General features: G+C 43.1%; 1 protein-coding gene across 4 annotated transcripts; it reads right to left on the bottom strand.

Annotated features, from left to right (window-relative positions):
• Positions 1–667: 667 nt before the first annotated feature.
• ODF2 (outer dense fiber of sperm tails 2) lies at positions 668–26,800 on the bottom strand. Of its 4 annotated transcripts, none has more exons than XM_024106115.3 (21): positions 26,513–26,755; positions 24,168–24,252; positions 23,188–23,341; positions 20,759–20,884; positions 19,842–20,012; positions 17,319–17,485; positions 16,240–16,369; positions 15,753–15,884; positions 14,948–15,022; positions 14,656–14,727; positions 13,556–13,672; positions 11,472–11,657; positions 10,354–10,463; positions 9,204–9,339; positions 8,347–8,457; positions 7,653–7,757; positions 5,670–5,828; positions 4,719–4,819; positions 3,474–3,636; positions 2,962–3,087; positions 668–2,087 (listed from the first exon to the last, which is right to left on the bottom strand). In XM_024106115.3, exons 3-21 carry the CDS (start codon positions 23,293–23,295, stop codon positions 1,914–1,916), a joined length of 2,469 nt encoding a protein of 822 aa, XP_023961883.2. In that variant the 5' UTR covers positions 23,296–23,341; positions 24,168–24,252; positions 26,513–26,755; the 3' UTR covers positions 668–1,913. The 4 variants fall into 4 exon arrangements, with proteins under 4 accessions (XP_023961883.2, XP_023961885.2, XP_065428298.1 ...); XM_024106117.3 differs by having other exon boundaries at positions 23,188–23,299; XM_065572226.1 differs by having other exon boundaries at positions 23,188–23,356; positions 26,513–26,716.
• Between the last annotated feature and the right edge of the window lie 44 nt (positions 26,801–26,844).

Here is a 26,844-nt window from a genome sequence, read left to right as displayed (position 1 = left end):
TCCCACAACACAAGAGAGCAGAGAAAAGCACTGGACCCTATTAAAATCACAAGGCACAGAGGGCCTTTTTCCTTGCTTCCTTTGGCAAATGTAAAATTCAAAGTCTGGGATACATGGGCAATTGAAAGGTTTCAGAGTAGCAGCCGTGTTAGTATCCGAAGAAGTGGGCTGTAGTCCACGAAAGCTTATGCTCTAATAAATTTGTTAGTCTCTAAGGTGCCACAAGTCCTCCTGTTCTTCTTTTTATGGGCAATTGAGACCTTAACACTTCTTGATTCAGAATGACAGGACTATGGTATTTTGTGCTGGAGCTGGAGGCTAAAAACTGAAAGATTAAGAACTGATTTTCTTGATTTTATCATACATTTGACCATCAGTGACGACTGCTTTCTCCCCCCGTTATTGTAAGGATTCATTTCCCCTCAAGCAACTGCAGCATTATCCCTAGTCTCGTGAACAAATTTATGTATTTTGAGCACCAGTGCTGATGGCTGAAAGGTGTATTAGTTTTAATCATCTTTAAAACAAGATTAAATTTAAAAAATCCATGAATTTCCTTTGAGACATTAGCTCCTACAAAACACCAGAAGCATGATGAGGGGAACGACAGTGGAAAGATAATGAGACAATTTACAAGATGAAGTGTCAACCCCAGAAATAACACCAATTTTAAACTTCTGAAGTTTAATAATTTTATCATAGCACCTTTTGGATTTTTTTTAAGTTACACATTAAAATGGAACTCTCAAATACTGATTAAAAGAAACTTAGAAATCCCTTATCAAACATTCCACTGATGACTGCATCTCATGTAAACAGAATTTAAAAAACCACCACCAAAAAGCCCCCCCAGCCGAACAGCTGGGGTTGAAATGAAATGAATGTTTACTATATTTCAGAACAGCTGCTTACTGGAGGGCACAGTAGAGCCCACAGACCTTGACATTCCTTCACATCCCAGAGATGACCTCACGTCACAGGAGTATGTGCAGGCTGGCTTTGAGGGCAAAGCCAAGCATCAAGTCTGTCTTTTTATTTTATTTTTTCCTACAGCTGACTCAAAGCTCCCACTGTATTCGGAATGGGGTCCTGATTCCAGACCCACTGAAATTAATGGGAATCTTTCCATTGACTTCAAATGGCTTTGACTCAGACCCTGGGATTGCAAGGAATGCAGGATCAGGCTGTTGGGGGGAAAAGGGCATCCAGAAAATATGCAGATTAGAAGCATTAACACACACCAACCACACACACAAGAAATAATAAAAGATTAGACAGTATTCATGAATCAGGTGAGAAGATACAATTTCATTGTTTCCCAGTACAAAATTGTTTAAAAAAGAGGGTGGCTGATCAGGAGCTAACCCATTCTCAGCGTGGATTCCAGTCACTTAGTTATCACTATTGGGTTCACACTTGTACTGGTGGCACTATCTCCTAATATCCCCATTGGTCAGCTGTATCAACACAGTATGTGAGAGTTAAAAACAAACATGATCTCTGCCGTGTGAGAAAAGAACACAAGGTAGGAAGAGCGAAAAGGAAGAGACGGAACTCTTATAAAAAATAAAAAATAGCTAATATGATTAATTGAAAGGCCCACCAGGTTAGTTACAAGAGAAGTAACCACTGGGGGATTAGGAGATGAAAGGGAAAGCATTCCCCACATACTCCAACCCAGATGTTTTTGGGCATGGCTGATGATGCAGTGCCAATTCCCAAATAGAAAACAATCCCACTTTCCTGTTGTACACCGCTGCAGCTCCATCTCACCCAGACAATGAGAATGAGAGGAAGACTTCTCTTTACACAGACTCTGAAATCCCAAACAGTTTTCTGGACAAGATATGGCTTTGAAATCTGGCCCCCCTTTTGTACCTCTCAATAGCAGAGGGACAGGGAGGGAACTATTATCATGGAGGAGATCGGGAATGGATAGGTGAGCTCAATAAGGCACTTTCTCCAAAGACATTGGCGTAAGAGGACTTGAGGAACTGGACATAGTTTTGCATGCTTCGGTTGGTGCTTTCAGACTGCTCCAGGCGATCCTTTAAGTCCTGTAGACGGCTTTGGTATCGGCGCTCTGACTGCATGAAGAAGACACAAAACACAGGGCTGAAGGCTAGAGAGTTTTCATTCTAATCACGCTAGCCTTAACTCTTGTCATTCTCTGGGATTTTTAGAAACAATGTGTCACTGCAACAAACACCACATAACACAAAGTCTATCACTCATTTCACTCAGTCCCAACCCCACACATGAACTTGTATATAAACACACAAGGTAACTCAGCCAATCAGAACAGGAACTTAACATTCTGATTAACTAATGGTTTGAAAACAAAACAAAATGGAACCACTCTCTAGGAAGAAACTCAGGAGGTTATCACCTGCTGTAGGTCAGCCCTCTTCCAATCCCAGGGCTAAAGTAAACAGGGAAAGAAAATGGGAGACCAAATGTAAAAGATCCCCTTCAAAAAGAACAAAATCTTTCTCCTAGCAGGGAAACACTCCTCAGCCCCTCTCTCATACATCCAAAGGTGATGAAAGGGAGGAAAATAACTCCCCCCTAGATGTAGCAACACCTGTACTGTCTGGACCCCTTCCATTCTCCTGGTTTTTGATGTAGTGTTTGTCTGAACAGTATGATGGGTCTGATTCTCCTCTCACCAGTGTAAATTAGGAGTATCTCCATTCAAACTGTTAGTATAAGTGACGAGAATCAGACCCTGTGTATGGGACTTAGATTGTAAGCCTCTTGGGGGCAAAAACTACATCTTCCTCCACACTTTATACTTCACCAAACACATTAGTGTGTTTCACCATCACAGCAGACACAGATACACCACAACAAAGTTACTGTACAATTTCTTCAGCATACTGATGGGACATGGGATTACGGACTCTACCTGCTGCTTCAAGGCTGCTAGTTTATCAACAACATCCCCTCCAAAACACTCACGTCTTCTTTGCTCCGACGCAGCTGGTTTAGTTCTGTTTTCGTCCGGCTCAGCTGGGTCTCCAACTCCAACATCTTGGACTGGGCTGCCCTCTCTCTAGATGCTGCTCGGTCCCTCGTTTGTTCCACCTACAAGTAGGAACAAGGCAATAAAGTTTTTGCTTTGGCAAGAGTGTTGTCCGTACAAAATGCTTTGCTTCTGCTATGGTAATAACTTCCTTCCCCCTTTGCCCTAGAGGAGGGCTGGACATATTTTTGTTTCATTCTGACAAAGACAAGGAGCATTTGAGTCTAGCATTTTTCCTTCCATTTGTGTGTGTCTACTGGAGACAAGGTACCAACTTCATTTTTTTGCTTCTGCTTCCTACAGATAATGCAGCAAGAGGAAGCAAAATTAGAAGGTTGGTGATGGAATGTAGAGGAATCCCCTTCCATCAGCTAGTAACCTGCTCTCCTGCAGTTTGGGAGTTCCACTGTATTTGATCAGTTTCTTACTCTGACAAGGAGTTACTAACCTGTCTTTTGGCATCTTCAATGGCCATCTCCAGCTGCCGAGCCAAGGAGCTACACTCACGGGTTTTCTCCTCCAATCGCAGCTGGGATTGATGGATAGACTCCTCCCTTTTAGCTATGACCTGAAGGAACTCTATGTTCTGTGCACCCGTTGTCTCTAGTTTCCTGGGTTGAGACAGCAAAATAAAGAATTTTATTAATCATTAAATACCATTTGGTTCAATATGCCTCTCCCTCAGGTCACTGGTTGGTCAGGGGACAGATCAATCTTCAACTTCCCCTCAAAAGGTCAGGACCTCTGAACCAAGCAGAGTTTCACACTCCACATCTAACACCAAAGAATTTCAAGATAGGGAGGCATGCCTGGACCTACTGAGAATACTCACTGACCTGTCCTCACCACAGCATCACCAATGAAGGAGTGTAGAAGCACTGAGAGATACAGGAAGTTAAGAACTGCCATACCTGATCAGACCAGTGGCCTATCTAACGCAATATCCTGTCTCTGACGGTGGTCAGTACCAAATGCTTCAGAGGAAGGTGTAAGAAACTCCACAGTGGACAGTTATGGATTGTCCTTTCTCATTGACTTCAGTGGAGCTCCTCCAAGAGCCAATGGTGTGGGACCAGGCCCTTTGTTCTTGTTGATTTTTCTAGTGTGCCTGCAGAGGACTTCAGAGTGACCCACACAGAAGAAAATTTCATGAACATTTTTCTTCTTAAGGTTACTTAGCACAAACTACCAGACTGAAGACTCAGGATGGGCACAGACTCTGAATAAGAGCCAACCTGAACCTTCTTTGACTACATACAAGTAAATCTAATTTTTCCTATGCTCACATCTCTGGCAATTCCAAATTTCAGCAGGGACCAGGAATAACATAGAAAAGGACAGTCTCAGAGTATTTCCAACCTGGCCAGAACAAGGAAGTACTTGAAAGCTCACGAGGGAAAAAAAAAAGGGATGGGGGAAGGAGTAGTCCTTCTGAGGTGTTTTCCTGACTAAAGAAGTTAACATCCTCTCTATAGAAGCATTCCAAACTTATGCAGGCCAGACCACCTACCTTTCTGATTTAACTCTACAAAGGCTCTTAAATGCATAAAGGCTCGGGGAGATGGAAAGATACACAAGCAAGCCAGCAGCTACCTTAGTGCCTTGAAAAAGGGACTAAGAAGGGTCAGGAGAGGAGGAGAAAAAAAAAAAAAAAAAGTCAGGCAAGGAGAGCAGGCCAGTTATATATTCTAACCTCTCCAGCTCCTCTAGCTTCAAGATCAGCTGCTTGTTCTCCTCCTGGGCAGATTGATACTTCTCTCTTGTCATTTCCATTTTGTCTCCCTGGAGCTCAATCTAAAATGACAGAAAAACAGACCTTACGTAGGAGGTCAATACAAACCCAAGACCAGCCAACTAAAATGGGTGCTGTTCTTGGGGAGGAGGAAACCCACAGCTATAACACCTTCAATTCACAATTCTGGAAAGTCCTGGAGAGGGAAATGGAGGCAACAGTATGTGAAACAGCAAAAAACTACATGTCAAATTTGTGTAGTTCCTCCAGGTAATGTTTAGACCCATCATGAAATAGAATTTTTCCACACCATATATGAGCGGTCAGGTCCCATAAAAGCTTGATAGTAGAGCAGCCACCTGCAAGCATAGTGAAGCACACAGATTAGAAGACGCTTGTGTGTGGTAATAAGGCCGGGAAGAATTCAGAGTCTGAAATACTGAGAAAGCTAATGACTTGCATGGGATTATCAAAGCAAAGCTCATAGGCCGCAGAATCATTCAAGGCCCCTGTTGGCATGGCATCAGGAAGGCAGGGGGAGAAAGTAAAAGCAGAGCAACATTTGTGAGTGGATGATCATGAGAGAGCGGCCACCAATAAGTTGATCTGGGTGACAGAAGTGAATGAAATCCCATGCATTCTGGGTTCTGCTTCTCTTCAAGACCCAGTAAGCTTCTGCATCTAAGCAGTTTGAAAGAAAGCCTTGAAATAGCAAGGAAAGCCACCAGCTAAGTTACTATTCTCCCTAAACAAAGACATGCCACACATCTTTATTTTGCAGTGCAGATGTTTTAATCATTTCAAAAAGAGACAAGTACAGAGGCAAAGACTGAACTTCCTGCGACTAGAAACTCATCTTGGTCCCCGGCTTGCAGACAGTGCAGCTGTGGGTCCTTTCTGCCAGTCCCTTACCCGCTGACGAAGATCTGTAATCATAGCAGAAAGGTCCATGTTCTTTTTTTCGTAACTCTGCAGCTGATCCTGACATTCTGCCAGCTTTGTTTCCGTGATCTTCAGGATCTCGGGCAGTTTTTCTAGTTCAGCAAGCTGTCTCTGGAACTGCTTCCGAGCCTATGGGGGTAAGAGGAATGGAAGGACAGAGTGGTCAGTTAAAAACAATGAAACATGTGACCTTATTTCAGACATTTCTGAAGAGTCTGGGCTAATAAATTTGAGTAGGTTGGTGCTATCTGTCCACCAGAGCATCTCTGTTTCCTAGCAATAAGGGTGTGACGTTGCACTCTATATGATTTTATGAAAATATGCTAATGAGTTAAATATAATGTAACTGGAATATGCTTCATGCAAAAGGTCTCCGGTAAAAGCTCATAATCTCCTGAGTGTGGTCATCCTATTTGTATAAATGTATCACTCTTGTATCTGAAACTAGAAATATGAAATATAACTCTGAGGGCTTATCGTAATTATGCAAAGTGTGGTCCATTAATGGTGGTTTGGAATCTTGACTCCCATTAACCAAGACAATTGTCTGCAGGTGGCTCTGATTTACTTGTAAGTCTCCCTGTATACGTATGTGCTAGCAAGTGGGTAATGAAGTCTTACAGTAACATGTGATCATGTCACCTGAACAGGAATCCATCTTTAACCTGGTGCTTTTCCATTGAGAAGGAGGGGGTGGGAACCCGGAGAGGGACAAAGGATTCCCGCCTTATGCAAAAGATATATAAATGGGTGGAACAGAACAAAGAGAGCCCTCATGAGGAATCCTCTAGCTACCACCTGAGCTGGAACAAGGGCTGTACCAGGGGAAAGGACTGTGCTCAGACTAGGAAGGCATCCAGGCTGTGAAAGAGACTTACTGAAACATCTCTCAGGGTGAGATTTTATCTGTACTCAATTGTATTACTGTATTAGACTTAGACTTGCGTGTTCTATTTTATTTTACTTGATAATTCACTTTGTTCTGTCTGTTACTACTTGGAACCACTTAAATCCTACTTTCTGTATTTAATAAAATCACTTGTTACTTATTAATTAACCCAGAGTATGCATTAATACCTGGGGGGGGGGCAAACAGCTGTGCATATCTCTCTATCAGTGTTATACAGGGTGAACAATTTATGAGTTTACCCTGTATAAGCTTTATACAGGGTAAAACTGGTTTATTTGGGGTTTGGATCCCATTGGGAGTTGGACGTCTGAGTGTTAAAGAAAGGAACACTTCTGTAAGTTGCTTTCAATTAAGTCTGCAGCTTTGGGGCACGTGGTTCAGACCCTAGGTCTATGTTGGAGCAGACTGGCTTGTCTGGCTCAACAAGACAGGGTGCTGGATTCCCAGGCTGGCAGGGAAAGCAGGGGCAAAAGTAGTCTTGGCACATCAGTTGGCAATTCCCAAGGGGGTTTCTGTGATCCAACCTGTCACAAAGGGCATCTCAGATGCCTGGCCAGCAATGGAACTGCTCATTGTAATGCAGATTCCTTCCTCTATTCCAAGACACATTCACTTAGATTCTGGGATTCCCACAGGGTGCGAATGGCTACAAATCGCTTGAGTTTTATTAATGTATATAGTATTCTTGAGAACAACTGTTCCATGACAACCACTGAAAGACAGGATGCACAATTCAGAATCAATGACACTGAACAACCCTCTCCCCAGTGAAGGGCACCACCTCAAATGGACACTATGTATTTGACAAGGCCCCTCATGGGACATTCTGAAAATTCAATGCAAGTGGCAAAATAAATACTAGTTTGCACTTCCATTCTCCCTTGAGCTGAGCTGGGGGAAAAGGCAAACCTGTCTGGAGGACATCTTTTTTCCCCTCAGAGTCCAAGCACATTTGTTTTCCACTATGCCAAGGAAGGAGTGCAGCCCTGAGTGGCTGCCATGTACCAATGTAATGGTCCAGGTTTTCTTAGAGGAATAATTACCAGCTCAATCTCTTTGTTCATTTCATCTTTTAGCGTCTTATTCTCTTTGTCACAAAGCTCCAGTTTCACAGTCACCTCATCGGCTTCCATTCGGGTTCTCATCACCTGGGCACAGAAAGAATTGGCACACGACTACGTTAGGGTTTTCAACCACAGATTGCTACACACTGGCACAATTACAATTGTTGAGATCCAGTAGCAGGATTCTTGTGAACCTCTGGACACCTCCATCCCAAGTTCTGGAGCTTTTCCACCTTTGTACTTTTTATAGCCTTCTCACCCTTCTTTGTGCTGTCCTCCAAAGATTTCCCCCTTTGCTTCTTTGTGCCTTTCCTCCCTATCACCACCCCAAAACCCAGGTCTCTTAGCAAGATCGCTACACATGGACTCAGCTTCTGCTAACAGAATGGGTGATCAGGCTGTGCAGAGTGAAGCAAGTTTTCCACAGTCCAGAATACAGCAGGTGGCAGCCTACAGGCTACCATTTGAACAGAATAACCTATAAAAGCTTTTGCATAAATAAATTTGGTTTATTAGAGCCATGAAAACCAGAAAAGCAAGACGACAGATGGAACAGGGCATAATCTGATAGCTAGCAAACAGAATTAAGGCATGAGAGAATAAACCACAACAGCAAAGGAAGAAAACAAATGTGTGTGAGGAGGGAGGGAAAAAGGAGGGTTGAATAAAATACCTGAGACTTGTAGGTTTCAATCAGCCCTTCATAGTTCCTGAGAGATGCCTTGAGCTGCTGCACCTCCATCTGAGCTTGGTTCAGCTTCTCCTCCACTGGCACCATGGTAGCCTGAATGGAGACGACACTGCTTGGAACAGGCTAAGTTGTCCCCATGTACATTAAGCTAAGTTAGAGCAGGGGCTGTGCAAACTAAGGGTCAAATTCTCTGCTCGTGTAACTGGCAGAGTCCTATTGACTTCGATGAGCTTCACCAATGTATGCCAGCAGAGAACATGGCCTTACAGCTGCATGAGAGTTGTTCCAAACACTTTTAAATGAGCTGTGTCCACTTGATCAGGGTCATGCTTGATTTATTTGGACTGAAGCTTTGTTTAAATGGATAATCAGGTAGATCACCTACCATACCATAGATGGTTTTGTAGGTGTCTGGAGAGGATGTCAGGCATCTTTCTATTTTGGAGGCTGTGGTTCTCCCTATAGATATGGTTTTTATTCCCTGTCCAGCTGTATAATTGGATGACACAATATATCATCCAGGAGACCAGGCAGGTAAGCATGTCTCCAATTCCACATACTGAATCAGAGGGTAGAAAAAAAACTATTCTTTCCCTCCCCTAACAAACCTTATATGTTTGTCTCTTCACAAATTTCAGCCTCTCACACCCAAGTCAAACAATGGAACACAGGACTGAAAATACAGTCAACCCACTAAGGTTACCAGTGCAACTTGATCGGACATCAAATGGGCTCAAAGGAATAATGTTTCTCTGTACTTACAGGGGTAGCAGCTGCTCACTACAACTTCTCCCCTATGCTAACATTGCAACTACAAAACGCCTGGATATTCGACTGACCTTCAGCCTTTCATTCTCCATTTTGAAAGATGTGCTCTCTGTGGCCTGTCGGTGCAGTTTATCCACCAGAGCATCTCTGTCTTCCCGCATTTTGTCCTCCATGGAGGTCTGCTGCTCCAACAAATCTGTAATACGGCTGCCATGCAGGAGGTGAAATTAACCATTAAATGACAAAGAGAAAAAAAATCTCTTGTTCTTTGAAATTAAGCTTCAGGAACAAGACATCCTTTCTTTATTCCCCCTTTTCCCTCCATATCTCATGCATGCACACACTACAAACTTCACTCTGGTTTCCTCTGCTGCTCCATTCCCTTTGGAAAAACAGGCACACAGATGTTACTGGGCTGCTGGCATTTCATTGCAGTGGCATTGATGTATTATATCGGAGTTGTATAGGCTAATGCAGTGGTGCCCATCCTTATTACACAGGAGGGACACATAAACCTAAGCACCTCAAGCCTTGTGTGCGCCAAATAGATTCTACATATTTTAATAAGATTTAAAGTCACCTGTATTGATTTATAATTTTAAGTTCAGCTTGTGTCATTCATTTAGATAGAAACAACCTATATACAATATTGTCTATTTACAGACTTGTATAAATTAAAATGATGTAAACATAACAAAACATGAATGAATCGGCCATTAATATATTGTTTTGAAGCAGGCTGCAGGACTTATGAAATGCTCCGATGGGCCACGTACAGCCCACGAGGTTTGGCACCCTTGCTAATATGGTACTTTCCCCTCTTGCTCCTATGTTCAGTTTTCTCTGTGGTAACTGCACTGTGATGATACTGACAATTTTTGCCCCAAGCCCCACAAAAACAGATCAGCCTTAATGAAACTATTATGCATTTAAATAGTCTCTTTCATTGTGAGCCATTTTGAGATCCTTCAAAGACAAGTAAATATATGTATTTTACAGAATGGGCAGCAGGCACAGGGATAAGTGACTTAATCAACAAATCATTGTGGGAGTCAGGAGTAGAAGCCAAACCTCCTGGCTCTCAGACCCTCACACCACTAGACCACACTGACTCTGGCTTTCAATTGAGTACTTATGGTCCAATCTAGAGACTCGAGGAGTCCCTTCTTGAACCAGTATCCCAGCTCCTTTCACGCTGGCTCCCCACGCCAGAGCTCTTACCTGTTCAGCATAACAATCTCAAGTTCCAGGTCAGTCTTGTCCTTCACCACTTTGTTGTAGCGGCTCCTCCAGGACTCCAGAGTGGACAGTGCCTCAGCAACGTAACTGTCCTGTCAAACAAGAGAAAGACGTGGAATGAGAGAGGCGAGACTGACAAAAAAATTTAAATCACAGGACGACAGCGATGTGCAAAGTGGAACACGCCATGGTAGCAACAAATATCAAACACTCTGGAGATAGTACTTCTGCTCAACAGCAGTCAGGTTTGCAAAACATTAATTCCTTTTATCACTCCACATCCTTGCCAAATAACATTTTCCAATGATGCTGTCAGCTCACAGCCATACTGGCAGAGAGAAGAGGGGCTCCTCTTTGAAGACAACAAATGCAGTAGTTAGGAAAGCAAAGTATAGCTAAGAATCTGCATTGGCCTTGGACACAGGAGAGGACCCCCAAAAGAACACAAGTTACTGAAGAGCAGGAAGGGGACAAGTGGTCTAAAATGTTCGAGCTTTTCTGGTTTGTCCTAGTCCCAATCTTCCTGCTTTTGCCATATCCTTCAATCCCCTTTCTCCAAAGGCAAATCTAGGTGTCTTATTTATTTATATTCTCTGCTCTAATTGCCTTCCCCAATGATTTTCTCTTTGCCAAAATAAATTCCCATTTTCTACTCCTACTTTTTTCCCCTTTGCCACTATGAAAATTTTCTTTGTCAACTACCAATTCCATGCATAACGCTGAAAGCAGCTCAGTACTGAACCAGCATGCAAGTACAAAAGCAAAGCGAGGCCCTGCAACCTTTTGTCCATTTCTCTCTTCCCTCGGCAGGCTCTAAAGGTACCAGGAAGTCTGGACAAGATCAGATCTGCTAGTTTAATCACATGATATAAATCATCTCATGCTCTTGTTCAAAGGAAGGAGCAGTGAACCATGACAGCTGAGGAAAAAAGGCTTTGTTTTAAATGCAGGGCAAATGGGCTGAGGCCCCAGTACAAAAATAAACGTCATTAGATAAAGCAGCTCTCCCCCCCGGGACTGGTATCAAAAGTCAAGGATATGCAGACACACAGACAGAGATTCTAAAGGATTGTCTTTCCCTCCTCCCTAGGACCAACTACCTTTTCTGCTAGCTGGACATTCAGCTGCTCTGCATATTCCTCACTGCGCTCTGCCCGCTCTTTCTGTGCACGTATGGCTTTCTTCAGGGCCTCCTTGTCACGCTCCCCCTTCTGCCTCAGCTCTTTTAGCTGTTCCATGATATGTTCCACCTCTGCCTTATGCTGAGCTCCACTGCGCTCCAGATTCTGGAAAGGAAAAGAAAAAAAAAATACATTCTATGTTCATTCTAGATCATCTTCAGTCAAGAGGGTCAACTCATCTCCCAGCAGCCAAGGAGAGGGGTGGACATAAGCCATCTATCAATGTGGTCCACATTAGTCAGTCTGCTATTCCTACTGTAGCTCTGTCCACTTAATTCATGGGATGAGAGGCAAAATGATCTTGAAAACCATTCTTGCAGTGGAGAAGGCGGGCTGGGATGCCAAACTTCCAGTCTTAAAAGTAGCATGTAGTGTTGCTGTGTGCTGATAACCACAGCTGCCACATTTCACTCCCAAGGCAGCAACTGGTTCCTCTTAGTGCAATTTATAAGCTATGATAGATCCTTTAGCCTTTTCACTCAGTATTAGCATATGCTAAGAGAGGAGCCTTCAGTCTCATTCTCTTGTCTTAAGACCAGTTAATAAGGGTAATACCTCTTGGGAACCAGCTCAGGAATTATGTCTCAAGAAGAATCAAATAGCAGTAATTTCTAGTCTTAGTATAGAATTTAAAGGTTAATATTACATCAGAACCAAACAAGGTGAGCTCTGAACTCTATTATATTTAAATACATTGAGCCAAATGCAAACCTAGTTTAAGTAAGTGCAATTCCAGTGACCTAAAAGCTGTATATCCTTACACTAGGTCCAAATTTGGCCCAATATTTATTGCTATATGTAAGGAAAGATTCTTTTCTTTCCACCATGTGTGGCATACTTCTGCTCAGCAATGAAGTCATCTTTCCTGAGTGCTTTCCAAGGTAGATATAGACCTAGCAACCTTTTGTTCTACATAGGAATCTCTCTTTTCGGTTGACGTGCATCTGTCTTGATAATTCATTGTATAGAAGAACATACCTGTATATAGCCTTTTTCTTAAAATTACAGAGATGATTAACACACAGCTTTCATCAAGATAACCCAAAGCAACGTTCTTCATCTCAGTACCTAAGAACTGCCATACTGATTCAGACTACGGTCCATCTAGAGCAGTATCTTGTCTGACAGTGGGCAGTACCAGAGCTTCAGGGTGAGCATACAGGACAGAGCCGTTGAGGTGCTCCACCCATCTTCCGGCATTCAAGAGGTTTAGGATCACTACAAGCATGAGATTGCATCCCTGACCATCTTGGCTAATAACCTATCCTCTATGAACTTATCTAATTCTTTTTTTTTTTTAAACCCAGTTATTGTTTTGGCCATCACAACAACCTATGGCAATGAATTCCACAGATAAACTGTGGATTTGTATAAAAAAAGTACTTCCTCTTGTTTGTATTAAGCTGTCTGACAATTACTTTAATCGTGTGACCCCTGATTTTTGTATTGTGTGAAAGGACAACACTTCTCTATTCACTTTTTCCACACTATCCATGATTTTATATGCCTCTGTCATATTCCCCCTTCGTTGTCTCTTTTCTAAGCTGAACAGCCCTAATTTTTGTAGTCTCTCCTCATATGGAAGTCGTTCCATATCCGTGATCATAGGTTTCACCAGTGATACAGTGAAACAAACACACTTCTTTGCAATCAGATAAAGGCGTTTCCTTTTCCCAGATAAGTTAAATAGTTGCCCATCCCTCCTGATATATGGTTCAGCAGAAACCATCTCTTTAACATAACTAATTTGAGGGGAAATCTAAAGTAATTACTTGGAGACACAATTAACCCTTAAAGGTTTATGATTTCCCTTTATACAAGTGAAAAGAGTTTTAGTTCTCAAATCAAAATTACAGAAGAAAATGTACAGCAATGGCGTAAGTGATGCCAGCTTATGCATTTCATTATTGGATGGGCACGGCAAGGAACAGTCAGTGACTGCCACTCACTTCAATGCATTCAGCTGACCAGTTTGAATGGTCTGGTGAATACCAAAAACATACCCGGATCTGAATAGCCAGACGGTTATTTTCAGCTTCTTTATTTCGCAGCTGAGCCTGTAAATGACCCCTCACAGCTTCCATGGATTTGGAGAGTTCGCATGCTGTCTTCGCTTGATCCTAAATATGAAACAAACAGGTCTAAGTGTTGTTTTCCCAGGCATTGAAGCAGATGGGACATTTCACACCATGCAACAGTTCAGGCCTCTGTTTAAACAAACACCAGCAGCTGTAACAGGAACTGCCAGAAAGAGCACTCTCAGACTCATTTTCTTAGCCATGGGAGCAGGGAGACAAGACATGTCAGTCAAATTTGCCCAGGTTAGCTAGTGTGTGTAACCTCTGAGGGGAGAGCCATGGCTTGCTGGAATCCAGCAGTTTTGTCCAGAGAGTTACAAGAACAAAATGTTTACAGAAAACTATAGTAATTCTAAGCACCCCAAAAACAAGTATTTCTGCATTACAGTGCTGATGAATGGGATATTCCCTATTCCACTACCACAAGCCCTGTCCTTCTCTCCATCTCCCTGAAACATCCTGAGAGATCCCTCTTTCCATCCGAGTGCACCAGGATGGGATCCCCCTCTTTCTAAACTGGCATAGAGTCCCACAATCACCCTGGTTGACCAGTCTGCAAGGATTCTCTCTGAGCCAAAATACACTCCACCCTGACCACTGTTGCCATGTGTCCATCTGCTTCCTAGGTACTTAGGACCAGGGGGAGGCAGGGCACATTAGAACCTGAGGCCATCGACAACTGAAGGTTCTCAGCAAAAGATCACCCATCAGGATTTGCTGCAGCAAGGCACCTAACCTGGCTCTCTGCCTCCAAGCCCTTGAAACCCTCCCGTGCAAAGTGTGCAATAGCAACCTTGGAAACACCCTAGGAAAAGCCAGTCCTGAGATGACATTTGTTGCCTGAAGTCTTTGTGATGGACATTATCAATCAATCAGCAATTCCAGGTGGGGATTAGATAGGCATCTGCCAGTTCACACAAGAAAGCAGGACCTGCAATGCCTTAATTCAGAATTCCAGACCCTTGTTACAGTTTTGAAGGTTCGTGTGTGTTCAAGGAGAGGTTGTAACAGAAAAGGGAAACTACCTTTTCTGTCTGTATTTGACTGATGAGATCTTCCACCTCCTTCTCTTTCTCCTGTAGCCTCGTCTTCAGATTCTGGAAGACAAACACCCAGATCCTAAGTGAAAAAGAGACTTTGTTGCTAGCAGTGGGAAAAAAAGGGGGTGTTAAAAAAAAAAAAAAAGGCCAATGTAGCTTTCTCCATCAGGCTCAATGGCACCGCTGCAATATATATTACTATTGGTCACCCATGTTTTAAAGAATAAACTGTAAATCTCATATTTTCCCATGTACTGAAAGCATGCTTTTGCATTACCGCTTTCTCTGCGTCCGAGTCAGACAGCCTTTTTAGCAGCAACCCCTGCTGCTCCATCAATTTCTGTGCATCTTTCTACAAGAGAATGAACAAACAAGAGCCCATTAAGCATTTTCCAAAGCCACCCTCCATGTCCTAACCCCAAAGAAAAATGCGCCTTCCAATTTAAGATGGACCTGAGAAAGTTATCTATCTAAGTCAGCATTCAAGCAGCAGTTCTCAGATAACATTAAAAGGTGTCAACCCTGCCAATAAATTTAATTTTCAACCCTCTTCCCCTCAGAACTCCCATCCCAGAAACCCTTCCTCACTCCCATCTCCTTTAACCCAGTCAAAGGGGACACTAAAATGCACAATGGCAAACTAAGATCTTGCAAACGATCCCACTTTGGGCAAACGCAAACCTTTGATGGTTCCTTTTACTAGAATCATGGGTGGCTGAGGAAGTACTTTGCCACTGACCTGCCTTTGACCAAAGCAGCACACCTTCAACAAGCTGCAGTAGGAATAGTAATTACACCGAAGTATTATCACTCCTGCAGTTTGCCTAGCACTCAGACCTCTTAACATCTTCACACTACTGTTCAAACTTTATCTGAGCCTCAAAAGGGAAGGGTAAGGTCTATAGTACAATTAGGAGAACCAAGGCAGAGGGAGGTGAAGCATTTGTCCATGATCACATAGCAAGTCAGTTGCAAAGCTGGGATTAGAGCTCAGGAGTTCTGACACCAAGTTCTGGTCTCAGTCCACTAGACCATGCTGTCTCTTGTAAATCAGGGAAAGTTAAACATGCAGCACTGCTCACCTCCCGGTTGTGCTGTTCTTTAAGTAGATCCCGGAGTGTCCTATTGGTTTCTTCAAAAGTGCTTAATTTCTGTAGCAGCAACTCTTTTTGCCTTGTCAGCGTATTAACATCTGAGCTGGTCATGTGTTTCTCCTAAAAAAAGAAAGACATGGTCATATTTGTCTGCAGTTCAATATCTAGAGTCTGGTATGAGAGATGTGTACAATACAAACACAGCATAACAAAACAACTTGATCATCAGTGTCACATCTACAAAGGGCAGTGGGATGTTAAGATGCTGGCTGATAAACTCCCATTTGTAAATTCAAAATGACTTCAGATTTTACTTAATCTGGATTTCAGTACCTTCTGCGCCCAAAGGCCTATCAAGCACTAGAAACCTCTCCACTTTTCCTTGACGACCTCTGAATCAGTGATTCTGGGACAGCTCTTGGAACAGCAACGTGGCAGTACAGCAAATGCTACAGTGAACTATACCATCACTTACATTTTTGAGTCTCCCAATGGTATCTTTCAGCGCATGAATCTGTTTGGCTGCTGCAGCCCCATCCATCTCTGCCTCAACTAGCTTGGACATCAAACACTCTTTCTCGTGCTGCAAGTGCCTCTTCTGCATTCTGCGAGAAGAACACAGCTATCAGAAGAATGGATAGCCAAACGCAATAACCAGGCTGCACTGGTAATGTCACCCTTAAAGGAAGCATTGTAATTAGAGTTTCTGATTAGAGGTTAACCGATAAAACCTCCCAAACAAAATGATACACCACAAATACTAAAAATATACCATTTTTCAGTCTTGGAAGTGGGTTTTGGTGGGGATCAGCAGACCCTACCAATCCTCCTGTGCTTGCTAGAAGCTCATCGCTCAAGTTGGGAATATCAGAGGGGGCTAATTTTGGGGTTATCTCAGAGCAACCTCCCCCACCAAATACTAAACCACAACACCGTTTACCTTAGATATCAACAATCCTAAGAACCTATATCCCCTCAGAAATAAGCCTCTAAAATGGTATCAGCTGAACATGAAGCTGGACAGTCTAAAAAACTGGAGAGAACACAGACTAGAACTCAAAGAAACCCTTCATAAAGGGCTCAAAGCCCTTCCCAAGCCTTAAAAATTATTCATAAAGCTCTTCTGAAAGGTTCAGAGATTTATTTTCCATATAAACTTTAGTGTGTGTGATGGGGGGGGAAGAGGGGAGAGGACTCAAACATACATGAATGTTTGACTATTTCCCCACTCAGTGAAAATGACTAACAGAATGAGCTAAAACATTACTTGCTTCCAAATAATTGCCTCAGGAAGGCTGAGACAGATTTTTTCTACCACCACAATGAGATCCCCTAGGGAAAAATAATGTCACACTGAGGAAAGAGGGTTTCACTGCACCATTAGGCAGGAAGCAGATATAAGGAAGGAGAATGCCAATTCTGCAGTGCCACTCAGCCCTATATTCCTGGGAGCAAACCAAAATTAAATTTGTTAATGTTTTTATAAAGGAGAGAAGTGCTCTTTAAACATCACTACAGTACATGTACACATGAGTTAAACAGTAAGTTCTTTACAAAGTAAGGTCTTTCTCCTCCTTTATGCGCTCAATGTTACGTCGGAGCAGGGTATTCTCATGTTCGGTCTCCACCAGCTCCTGTGTGACTTCATCTAGCTCATCCTTCTGCTCCTCGAGGAGACGCTTTGCCATTTGCTGTTGTTCCTCCCGCTTCTGAATCTTGGCCTAAAGAGGACACATCTTATTTTTATGTATCTAGAGCTTTACACAAATCAAGGTGCTTTTACGGTGTTACAGATGGTTCAGATCCCCCACCACCGAAATGCAGCAGCTGGTCAACAGCACACAGCAATGCTCAACAGTTTAGTGGATGAAGAATACTATATCAACAGTTCTCAAACTTTAGCAACCCAAGGACCCCCATTTTTAATTTAAATTTTTTTGCGGACCCCCAAGCCGCTCCACTCAGCCCCAGCTCCCACTCCACCTCTTTCCTGCCTCTTTCCGGCTCCTCCCCCCTCTCACAGTGCCTCCTGCATGCAGGGGAACAGCTGTTCCACGGCACTGGGAGGAAGGAGTTGATCAGCAGGGCTGGCGGCCCCAGACATGATTTCAACCCCTCCCCTGAGCGCACCCTGTCCCCGCTCCTCCCTCTCCCTCCCAGCAAGCAGGAGGCGCTGGGAGGGTGGGGAGGAAGGAGTTAATCAGCGTAGCCGGCGGAGCCCCTGGGGTACCCTCACAGACCAGCAGACCCCAGTTTGAGAAACGGTGCTACAGATCAATTGCTGAAGATATTTAGGAATGCAGACTGAGACCTTACGCTGGAATTCAATCAATGCACCAGACGTACTGCCTTTACTCAATATAGAAGAAGGGCCTAGTGTTCCCTTGACTAATTAAGGTTAAAACTGGTGACATGGATGATACTTCCATGTTAGATCTACAACATTAGCCTAGTTAGATCCCATTTATGTTTAAACCATGTTGTAACTGGTTTGGAGGACAACGGTTTTGTAATCATAGACTGATAGGACTGGAAGGGACCTCAAGAGATCATCTAGTCCAGTCCCCTACATCATGGCAGGACCAAGCACCATCTAAACCGTCACTGACAGGTGTCGGTCTAACCTGCCCTTAAAAATACCCAATGATGGAGATTTCACAGCCTCCCTGGGCAGTTTATTCCAGTGCTTAACCACCCTGACAATTAGGAAGTTTTTCCTAATGTCCAACCTAAACCTCCCTTGCTGCAGCTTAAGCCCATTGTGTCATTTTATCAGAGTTTGTGATACGGTCTAGCCGTACAGGGCAGAGCCCTCACCGGTGTGTTCTTCCCGCTGTACGTTTCCAAAGCCAAGGGACCGGCTCAGCCCTGTTGTCCTCAGGTGTGATTATTTGAGTTTAGACATTTGAGTCACCCTATCATGCAACTGACTTTTGTTTTTGGAGCACAGACAGGCTCAAACTACTTATGATAACAGTCTACCTAACTCAGAAGTCCTGTTTTTGCTTATAGGTTTTGAGATTTTTAATTCAAACCACACAAAGTTACATAGCAATATAACTGGGATATATTGCCTGCTCTGGGGGAAGCTGAAAGAAAGGAAAATGCCTGTGGTCTGCCCTCACCATGCTAGGCCTGTTAGAGAGTTTGGGCATCACATTAAATCTAATCTTTAAAATTCTGTATGCAGTCTCTCAAGGGACAGCTGTTAAAATATTGACAAGTACTTGGCCATTTAGATTACATGGGATAACACGGCGTCACTGAAGTGCAAGTTCCAGTAGTGAGCCATGAGGAATATACTGTTCAACAAGACAACGCTGAGAGCCTATTGGTCCATGTGATAAGACAATACTTTCACCTTTAGGGAGGAACATCTTTTAGGTTTAGGACCTTAGTGGGAACAAGACTTTAGACATGGAAACTGAGGCAAAGCATCATCTTGTATGACAAAGAGTCATCCATGTTCCATGATTCATTTTAGCATAAGTAAAAAAGCCTCTTGTTAATCTGTAGTTGAGATATAGCTAAACTGAACGAAAGCCAAAATCCACCTTGCTAGCAGACAACGCTAGTATAAACAACGCATCAGAGTAGCTAAGCCCTTCTCAACTCATTCATATAGGCCTCTAAGGGTACATCTACACTACAGCGGGGAGTCGATTTAAGATACGCAAATTCAGCTACATGAATAGCGTAGCTGAATTCGACGTATCGCAGCCCACTTACCCCGCTGTGAGGACGGCGGCAAAATCGACTTCTGCGGCTTTCTGTCGGCGGCGCTTACTACCACCTCCACTGGTGGAGTAAGAGCGCCGATTTGGGGATCGATTGTCGCGTCCCAACGGGACGCGATAAATCGATCCCCGAGAGGTCGATTTCTACCCGCCGATTCAGGCGGGTAGTATAGACCTAGCCTAAGATATGTAACAAAGGAGTTGAGCATCCATTTGCCCTTCATCACTGTACCCCAGTCTTTAGCATCCTCTTGCCAAGTTTCCTCTTTCAGTATCACTTTGCCTAATCTGCAAGCCCCTCCCCATTACCCCCTGTGAGCCTTTAGTATGGTCTTCTCACCTCATTCTTCAGTGTCCCCACTACATTCATCAGGCTATCTATCTTCTTCTCATATTTGTTCATTTTGCTGTGAATAGCATCCTCCTCGTCTGTAGAGAGGTCACTCAGACGCAGCACGGAGAGCAGTTTTTCTGAATCTGGAGGAGTAATTTCCAAGCGATGGGTTGGGCCCTGGTGGGGATGTAATAGTCATGGCTTTTTTAAAAGGTACACGCAATGTTGTAACCTTAGCATCTCCAAAACCAATCTAGGACCGAATCACATCTCTGAAAAAATTCGAATGAGGGCAAGATAAAATACCCAGGCTATAATCCTCTCTACTTCAACCTGTTTCAGTCAGTTGTAAAAGGCTCTTAATGGGGAAAAAATAAATACTCCCAAATCCACCAAAACAGCACATCTAGGGATTAGCTTGATCATCTGATGAAGGAAAATCAGAATTCAAATTCCAAGCCAGTAGGAGCTGGGAGTGGGCAACTCATTCAGCCCTTGGTGGGAAAGGGAGCATAATACACTCCTTTCTAGAAATCTTATGACAGTCACAGAGTAGCAATAGTGGCCTATAAAAAGTGCCCCAAGGTAAGGTCTTTTAGAGAGGAAAGTAGAAAAGGAATACACGAAGGGGGATTTCTCAGCCTTGCGGTATCGAGGGGGAGTTGGAAAGAGGAAAAAGGGACAGATAGCTATTGACGAAACAGACATGATGAATCCCCCATTCAGAATCTATTTGTACAAATAGATTTCCAAAAGCCAGAGATAAATATTGGATGTTTAAAATGACTTCCAGGTGGTAGTGGTCACCTTAACTACAATCTAGCACCCTCCAACCTGCTCCCTCCAATCCGACAGTAAGGTAAAAATCTAGGTACCATCTCTTAGTCCAACCCATCCGATTAAAAAGCAAAAGTCAGCCATACCTCCCACTTGTAGGCAGACTCCCGGATGGATGTTTTGCCTGGGGGCATCCAGGGGACCTTGGTTTTCACCCGCACGCTTCGGCGCACGTTCACGGTATCCCCTTTCATTTTCTGTTTGTGTTTCGGCTGAAAGAGAGAGAAAAACAAAATAAACCTCATAAGACTTAAAAAAATCATTTAAGCCTTTAATGCTGTGAGAGTTAAATGGCACGACATCATTCTTACAATAGTACCACAGACTGCTTCACATGGTATATCAGAGAGGAGAGTCAGCAGCCGGAGGAACAAGGCAAAGCCAAGCACAAGAAAAACTTATTGCATAAATAGGAGAGCATATAGCCAAAATGAAAGCATTCTTGCTATTTGTTAGCCAGGGCCTTTATGACATCACTTGTAGCTCTGCCTCTTGTGATGCAACGAGGGCCTTGGTTACCCTGTGAAAATAGATCTAGTTGGTGTTAAAGCAGGTCTGTCCTTTTATACATTTTGAGGAGGAGTTTGCTTGCTTGCAAAATTTTACATCAGGACTTGAGTGACAACCTACTTTCATTTCACTTCTTTGGTTTATTTAATGTCTTAATTTATAAAGCACCCATATTAAAAACAGTACCTGGAATGCTGGACATAACAAACATGAAATAAATCAAACCAGGCCCAGTGACAACATTTAAATCAAGAGGACTGGGACAAAAAGCATTCCAAGGAGCAAGAGCATAAGAAAATAAGGCCAAGACCTTAAGCCAAACCTTAAAGACAACCACAGAAGAACATTAGATATCACAGGAATTAAGTGGGAATAGAGGTCCCTCAACTAAGAATCTCCTGTTCTTAAGCCCAATTCCTATTAAACCTCAAGCGAGAGAACCTTGGGTGGACTAAGGGGAAGTATGCAAGCTGCTGAGTACCATGCTCCTAGATGAATATAATTTTACATATAGTCGTAATAGCTTGAGTTGACCTACTAAGAAAGCCCAGCTCAGACAGAATGACAGATGGGAGAGAAGGGAGGCCAAGGTTAGAGAGAAAAAGGTAGTCTTTCTGGGCAAGAGAGGAGACACACAAAAGCACTGCCACAACATCTATTTCTATGCAGGAAGAGCAAACCAGGTGGATCTTCCCTATCTCCCAGACCTGACTCACAAACAGGAGCCATGATGTATTAATGGAGGATTGGGGGATTGATCTATGAAGATCCTGGAAACACTTTCCCTGCTTTGTGACTAACAGGTATTCTCACTCCTACATGGGTTGATCTTAAGCTTCCTTATCTAAATGAAAATGCAGATGCTTTTTGCACAATTCTGAGGCTTGATCAGGTGGTCCAAAAGCAAAGGAAGCATATAGCTGAGTATCATCAGGTATACCTCGTTCAAATATTCACTAGTGGCATCACACACACACACACACACACACCAACTGAGAGCGGGGCAAAATATAACTGTTGCAAACAGTTAAAGAAAAATAAGCTAGCATTCACTACCTTTTGGGTCTTCCATTTTAAGAAGATCTCGACCTCTGAAGAGCATTTCACCTGCTCCAACTAGGAATTGAAACCTAGCCACCATTACCTGCTAATCAATTATATCTAAGGTTACTTGCTAGATCCTCTTGGCCAATGCCCAAGAGACGATAGCTTTTATGAGTCTGGACTGTCTGTGCACCAGCAGATGACTTCAATCCAGAGTCTTTTTAAATCTAATCTTTCATTAACCTGATACAGGTGGAATTTGAGATCTCCAGCTACCATCTTCCTAACAACCCTTCCTCCAGATGATCAGAAAATGGGCAGTAGCTTGCCAAAATGTTAACCCAGAAAAAAATATGTTAAATTGGGGCAGGACTAAAGTTAAAACGTCTTAGGTGTCTAAAAAGCATCTGTAAAATACAGTATGGTTTTCCTCAGCAAAAAAAAGGGTGTCAGGGAAGTCTAGTTGCTAAAGCAAAGGGATGTGTTTTACTCCTGGTTCCGTCATGACTGATTGTATGATTCTGGACCACCCACTTAACTTATCTGCGTCTCAGTTCGCCCACCTGTAAAATGGCTGGTGTACTTCCACATCTCATGATAGAGGGAGAGGTAGCTCGAAACTTAACTAAATGTTTGTAAAATGCTTTAAAGACCATTGGATAAAGGGCCTATAGAAGTACAAATGGTAACCCAACTATATACATGTAAATATAAAACTGAATCACGTAGATTACCCACATGAGATACAGTTTCAATTTTTAAGATTACTTAAAAGTATGGCTGAAAATTCACACTGAAATGAATGCAGTTAAGAAGTCAATCTATCTTATTTCTCTAACCTACTATCTATCTATTCAGACCTCAAGTGGTAGAAACAGACCTTGAACTTTCAGTGGTGCTTCTAGGACCCTTCACTTTTCTGGTCTGTAGCTGTTACAAACACCCAGCTACACACTCCTACCTGGCTTTTTGCAGGTGTTGTTTTCTGACCCTTTTTTATATGGACATGGACAGGGGTGTTTTCATCCACGTGAACGTGCAAAGGGGGAGATGAGGAGCGGTTCTTCATGGTTCTTCTCCAACAAACGGGAAAGGGCAATACAATGAAAGGAAACCTGTGAATAAGGAAACTGGAAATAATAAAATTTCCCTACGCTCCAGTCAAACTGGACAACTGCCTCTAGCCACCTGTCCCCAGACAGCTACAATTGCTGAGATGGGTCAAGGTATTTAGGACACAGTTTGAGCTTCCTTTCAGTAGCACCTGTCATTGTGGATCACATGCAGCTTTGGTGTAAGATCTGGAATAACTCCATAAGCTTCTATTTACACCATGGCTGAATCTGGCCCTTCATTTTTGTTTGGACAGGGGATGGTACAGACAATGTAAAGATAGTGCTGTATTGGTAGAGGGTGTCTGTAAGAGTCACCAGAGTTCAAGGTCTTAGAGCATGCCAAGGGATCTGATTAGCAACACCATCTGATTTTGAACAGAAATTTTACAACAGAGCCATTACTTTGACCAGCAAACTAAAGAATTTAGGAAAACTAAAAGGAACCCATCAGATGTGCCATATGAGCCTGATCCTGCAAACATGCTTGTGCTTAATTTTAAGCATTCTGAATAGTCCCCTTGATTTCCATGGGACTACTCACAGTTCTTAAAGTTAAACACATGTGTAAATGCTTGCAGGACTGGGTCTATATTTGTCTCTGCAAGTTATTTCTCATAAATGATGCATGTATTTTATTTCCACATTAATTATGTGCCTAACACACAATAGCAAGGTATGAAAACAAATTCAAAGTAATCAATGCACAGTTTAATTCCTTGGTATTTTATAAAAGTGTAAAAGTTTCCTTCTTAGAAAAGAAAAGTAGCACCACTAACCTGAATCCAGCAAAAAGGAGGATTACCTCATTCCAATCCCAGTTACTTACAGTTAGCATAAGATCCTCAGCTCCTTGTGACACTTTTCTCTGTGTTGAGATTGCAGTTATCTCGTTTTTGCTGGAGGGGGGACACCTGATGGCAGAAATATTAAATCGATTACTAGTAGGACAGGATGCTAGTTTCCTTAAGCTTCCCATTCCCTCGAGTAGAAAGGTAACATCCTGACTCAAACATATTAAATACACCTCTACCTCGATATAATGCTGTCCTCGGGAGCCAAAAAATCTTACTGCGTTATAGGTGAAACCGCGTTATAGCGAACTTGCTTTGATCCACCGGAGTGCGCAGCCCCGCCCCGCCGGAGCACTGCTTTACCGCGTTATATCGGGTCGCGTTATATTGGGGTAGAGGTGTACCTAAAAACCACTCAACAAAAGAGTGTGCCTTAGCGTTCTTTGCACAAGAAATGTTAAAATAAAAAGATTAAAAGAAGTACTTTGATTTTCAGGTATGATACACTCATTACACTAGATAATGAATTTTAAGATGCATCATATGTAAGACACCTGATTCTGCCTGCAGGGCGGATTGGCCATAAAAGACAAAGTTTTGATTCTTTCTGAACAGTGGTTTGGGACCAGTGCTTACCAGATGTTCCTGATCCTGAAAACAATATGTGCTTTCTTTCTCCAAAATGTTTCTAGCATGTCACAAACTATTAGATCTTCAACTCAAATCATTCTGATCATCATCTTACTACTCCTGCCCAATTTTCGCTACTGCTGTCTCGGGAACTGCTACAAACCAATACTTCCTACTGTCTAAATGCTCATAACAACAGCTTTTCAAATGGTATAAAACAGTTTCATATAAGCCAAATAACCATTACAAACAGTAATAGACAAAATGCATCACACTATTGACCCTCTGTGCTCATTACTGCAATGTGGTGGGAAGAGCAGCAAGAAGCGAGGACTACATGGATAAATGGCAGGAAAAAGAATAGTAGATTATCAAAAGGTTCTTATAGATCTGTGGAAAGAGGCTAGATAGTTATTCTTAATAGATGATGTTTATTATGGGTTAAGATGATTATTTGGAAGCAACATAAACTAAACCAAAAAAGGACACTCATATTACAAAATAAGAGCATCTACACAGGAAGTTACACCAATATAAATATAATGGTAGTTTATATATTACTTTTATAGTTATGCCAATAAATTTTCCCATGCAGATGAACCCTAAAAATAGTTTTGGCATCAGTTCAGTATAATTGACATCATAGAATCTTGCAGGATAAATGTGGTAATATCCAAACCTATTAGCCAAACGTCAAGCAGAGTCCAAATGCCCAAGGATCATCAAAGGTAAATTAACATTAGTAAGATTGCGATCATCATTCTGAAGAGGCTGAGATTTTTCAGGCTCATTAAAATGATTATGTTTGCAGAGTGAAAGTGTCTGTTGAAAAGTAAAGAAAACAACATACCAGAACAGGTTTAGCAAAAATATTTTATAGACACAGGGGGGGGAAAAAACAAATACCCCCAGGCTGGGAAGATGTGTATTTAGAAACAGACAGAGTTTGCTGAAGTGGGAGAATTTCTCCAGCTTCTTGTTAGATAAGTGACTGTAAATAAAGTTTGTTTAGTTATCTCAGTCTTGATAAGTAAATAAACCCTATTAATGGGCAGAAAACCTACATCAACTACAGTGCAAAAAATGAGGGAATTCAAAGCTGAACCTTGAAAGACTAGCAATATTAACAGTCTCATTAGAACCAGCACATTTTGTTTTCGCCAGCAAGAACAGATTTTTTAGAAGAATAAAGGAGCTTTCCTTGTCCAACAGCCATCACTATTACTAACTCTTGTTACTTTACCTCACAGAATTTCTTTCCTAAAGCCCCAGCTTCTGGAGTCATTTTATTTCACAAGAATCTCTTTTTAACAATTAAGTTTATCTAGCCCTTATGGTTGCAGAAAAAGGCTTGAAAACATGAACCCTAAAGGCTCAAAAAAATAAGACGGCAACGCTGAAGCCTGAACAATCATTGTAAAAGCGTCCTGACTGTTAAGCCCATCTCCTGATCTCGAAGGGGGACGGGGACTGGCTCATTTCTGGAATGCCCGGCCCCGGGGAACTTCACAAGTCCTTAGGGGGCGGATGGACGAAGTCACAAGGCAAAGGGCACGTCCCAGACACCACAGAAACCCCTCCCTGAGGGGCAGATGTGAGAGAACAGCCGCCGCCCGCAGGGTGTGACCCGCTGCACCGCATGGACTGTGGGGACCCCCGTGCCAGTCCACACTAGCCCAGCAGGCCTGGGGGGCTCGGGGACCCCGAGATCCCACTTCAGCCAGCGTCCCGTCCCCCCAGCCCCCCTCACCATGCAGGGCCGAGCCGGGGTCGGAGCTGCCGCCTCAGGATCTCCTCGAAATTGGCGGCCAGGCGGCGGTAGCTGCTGCTGTTGCTGCCATGGAGACCCCTAGGACGGGGCGAGGGGGGACGGGGCAGGGGGCAGCAGCAAGGGCAGGACAAGCAGCAGCAGCAGCGGGACCCGCCGCCGAACTTCCGGGTCCGCTTCTGGGACGCTGCCCGCAGCTCCCCCATTGGGCGATTCAAACCCCCCGTGACCCCGGCTCGCCGCCGCGATTAGCTCCCAGGGCTCGTCGCGGCGTCACAAGAGCCCGCCCCCTTTGGGCGAGCCGGGACGTGTCA

This window comes from Chrysemys picta, chromosome 18 (genome assembly GCF_011386835.1).
Source record: "Chrysemys picta bellii isolate R12L10 chromosome 18, ASM1138683v2, whole genome shotgun sequence".
In the NCBI taxonomy this organism is placed as follows: Eukaryota; Metazoa; Chordata; order Testudines; family Emydidae; genus Chrysemys; species Chrysemys picta.
Note: the sequence above shows the minus strand (reverse complement) of the source record. Positions and strands in the feature narration are given on the sequence as shown.

Excerpts from the sequence above, each read along its gene's own strand:
- ODF2 (XM_005293429.5), bottom strand. The coding sequence starts at position 26,736 with ATGGGGGAGCTGCGGGCAGCGTCCCAGAAGCGGACCCGGAAGTTCGGC. Across the intron at positions 15,023-15,752 it reads AAGAACAGCACAACCGGGAG|AAAGATGCACAGAAATTGAT; the intron begins GTGAGCAGTGCT and ends ATTCTCTTGTAG. Across the intron at positions 3,637-4,718 it reads AAGCTAGAGGAGCTGGAGAG|GAAACTAGAGACAACGGGTG; the intron begins GTTAGAATATAT and ends GTCTCAACCCAG.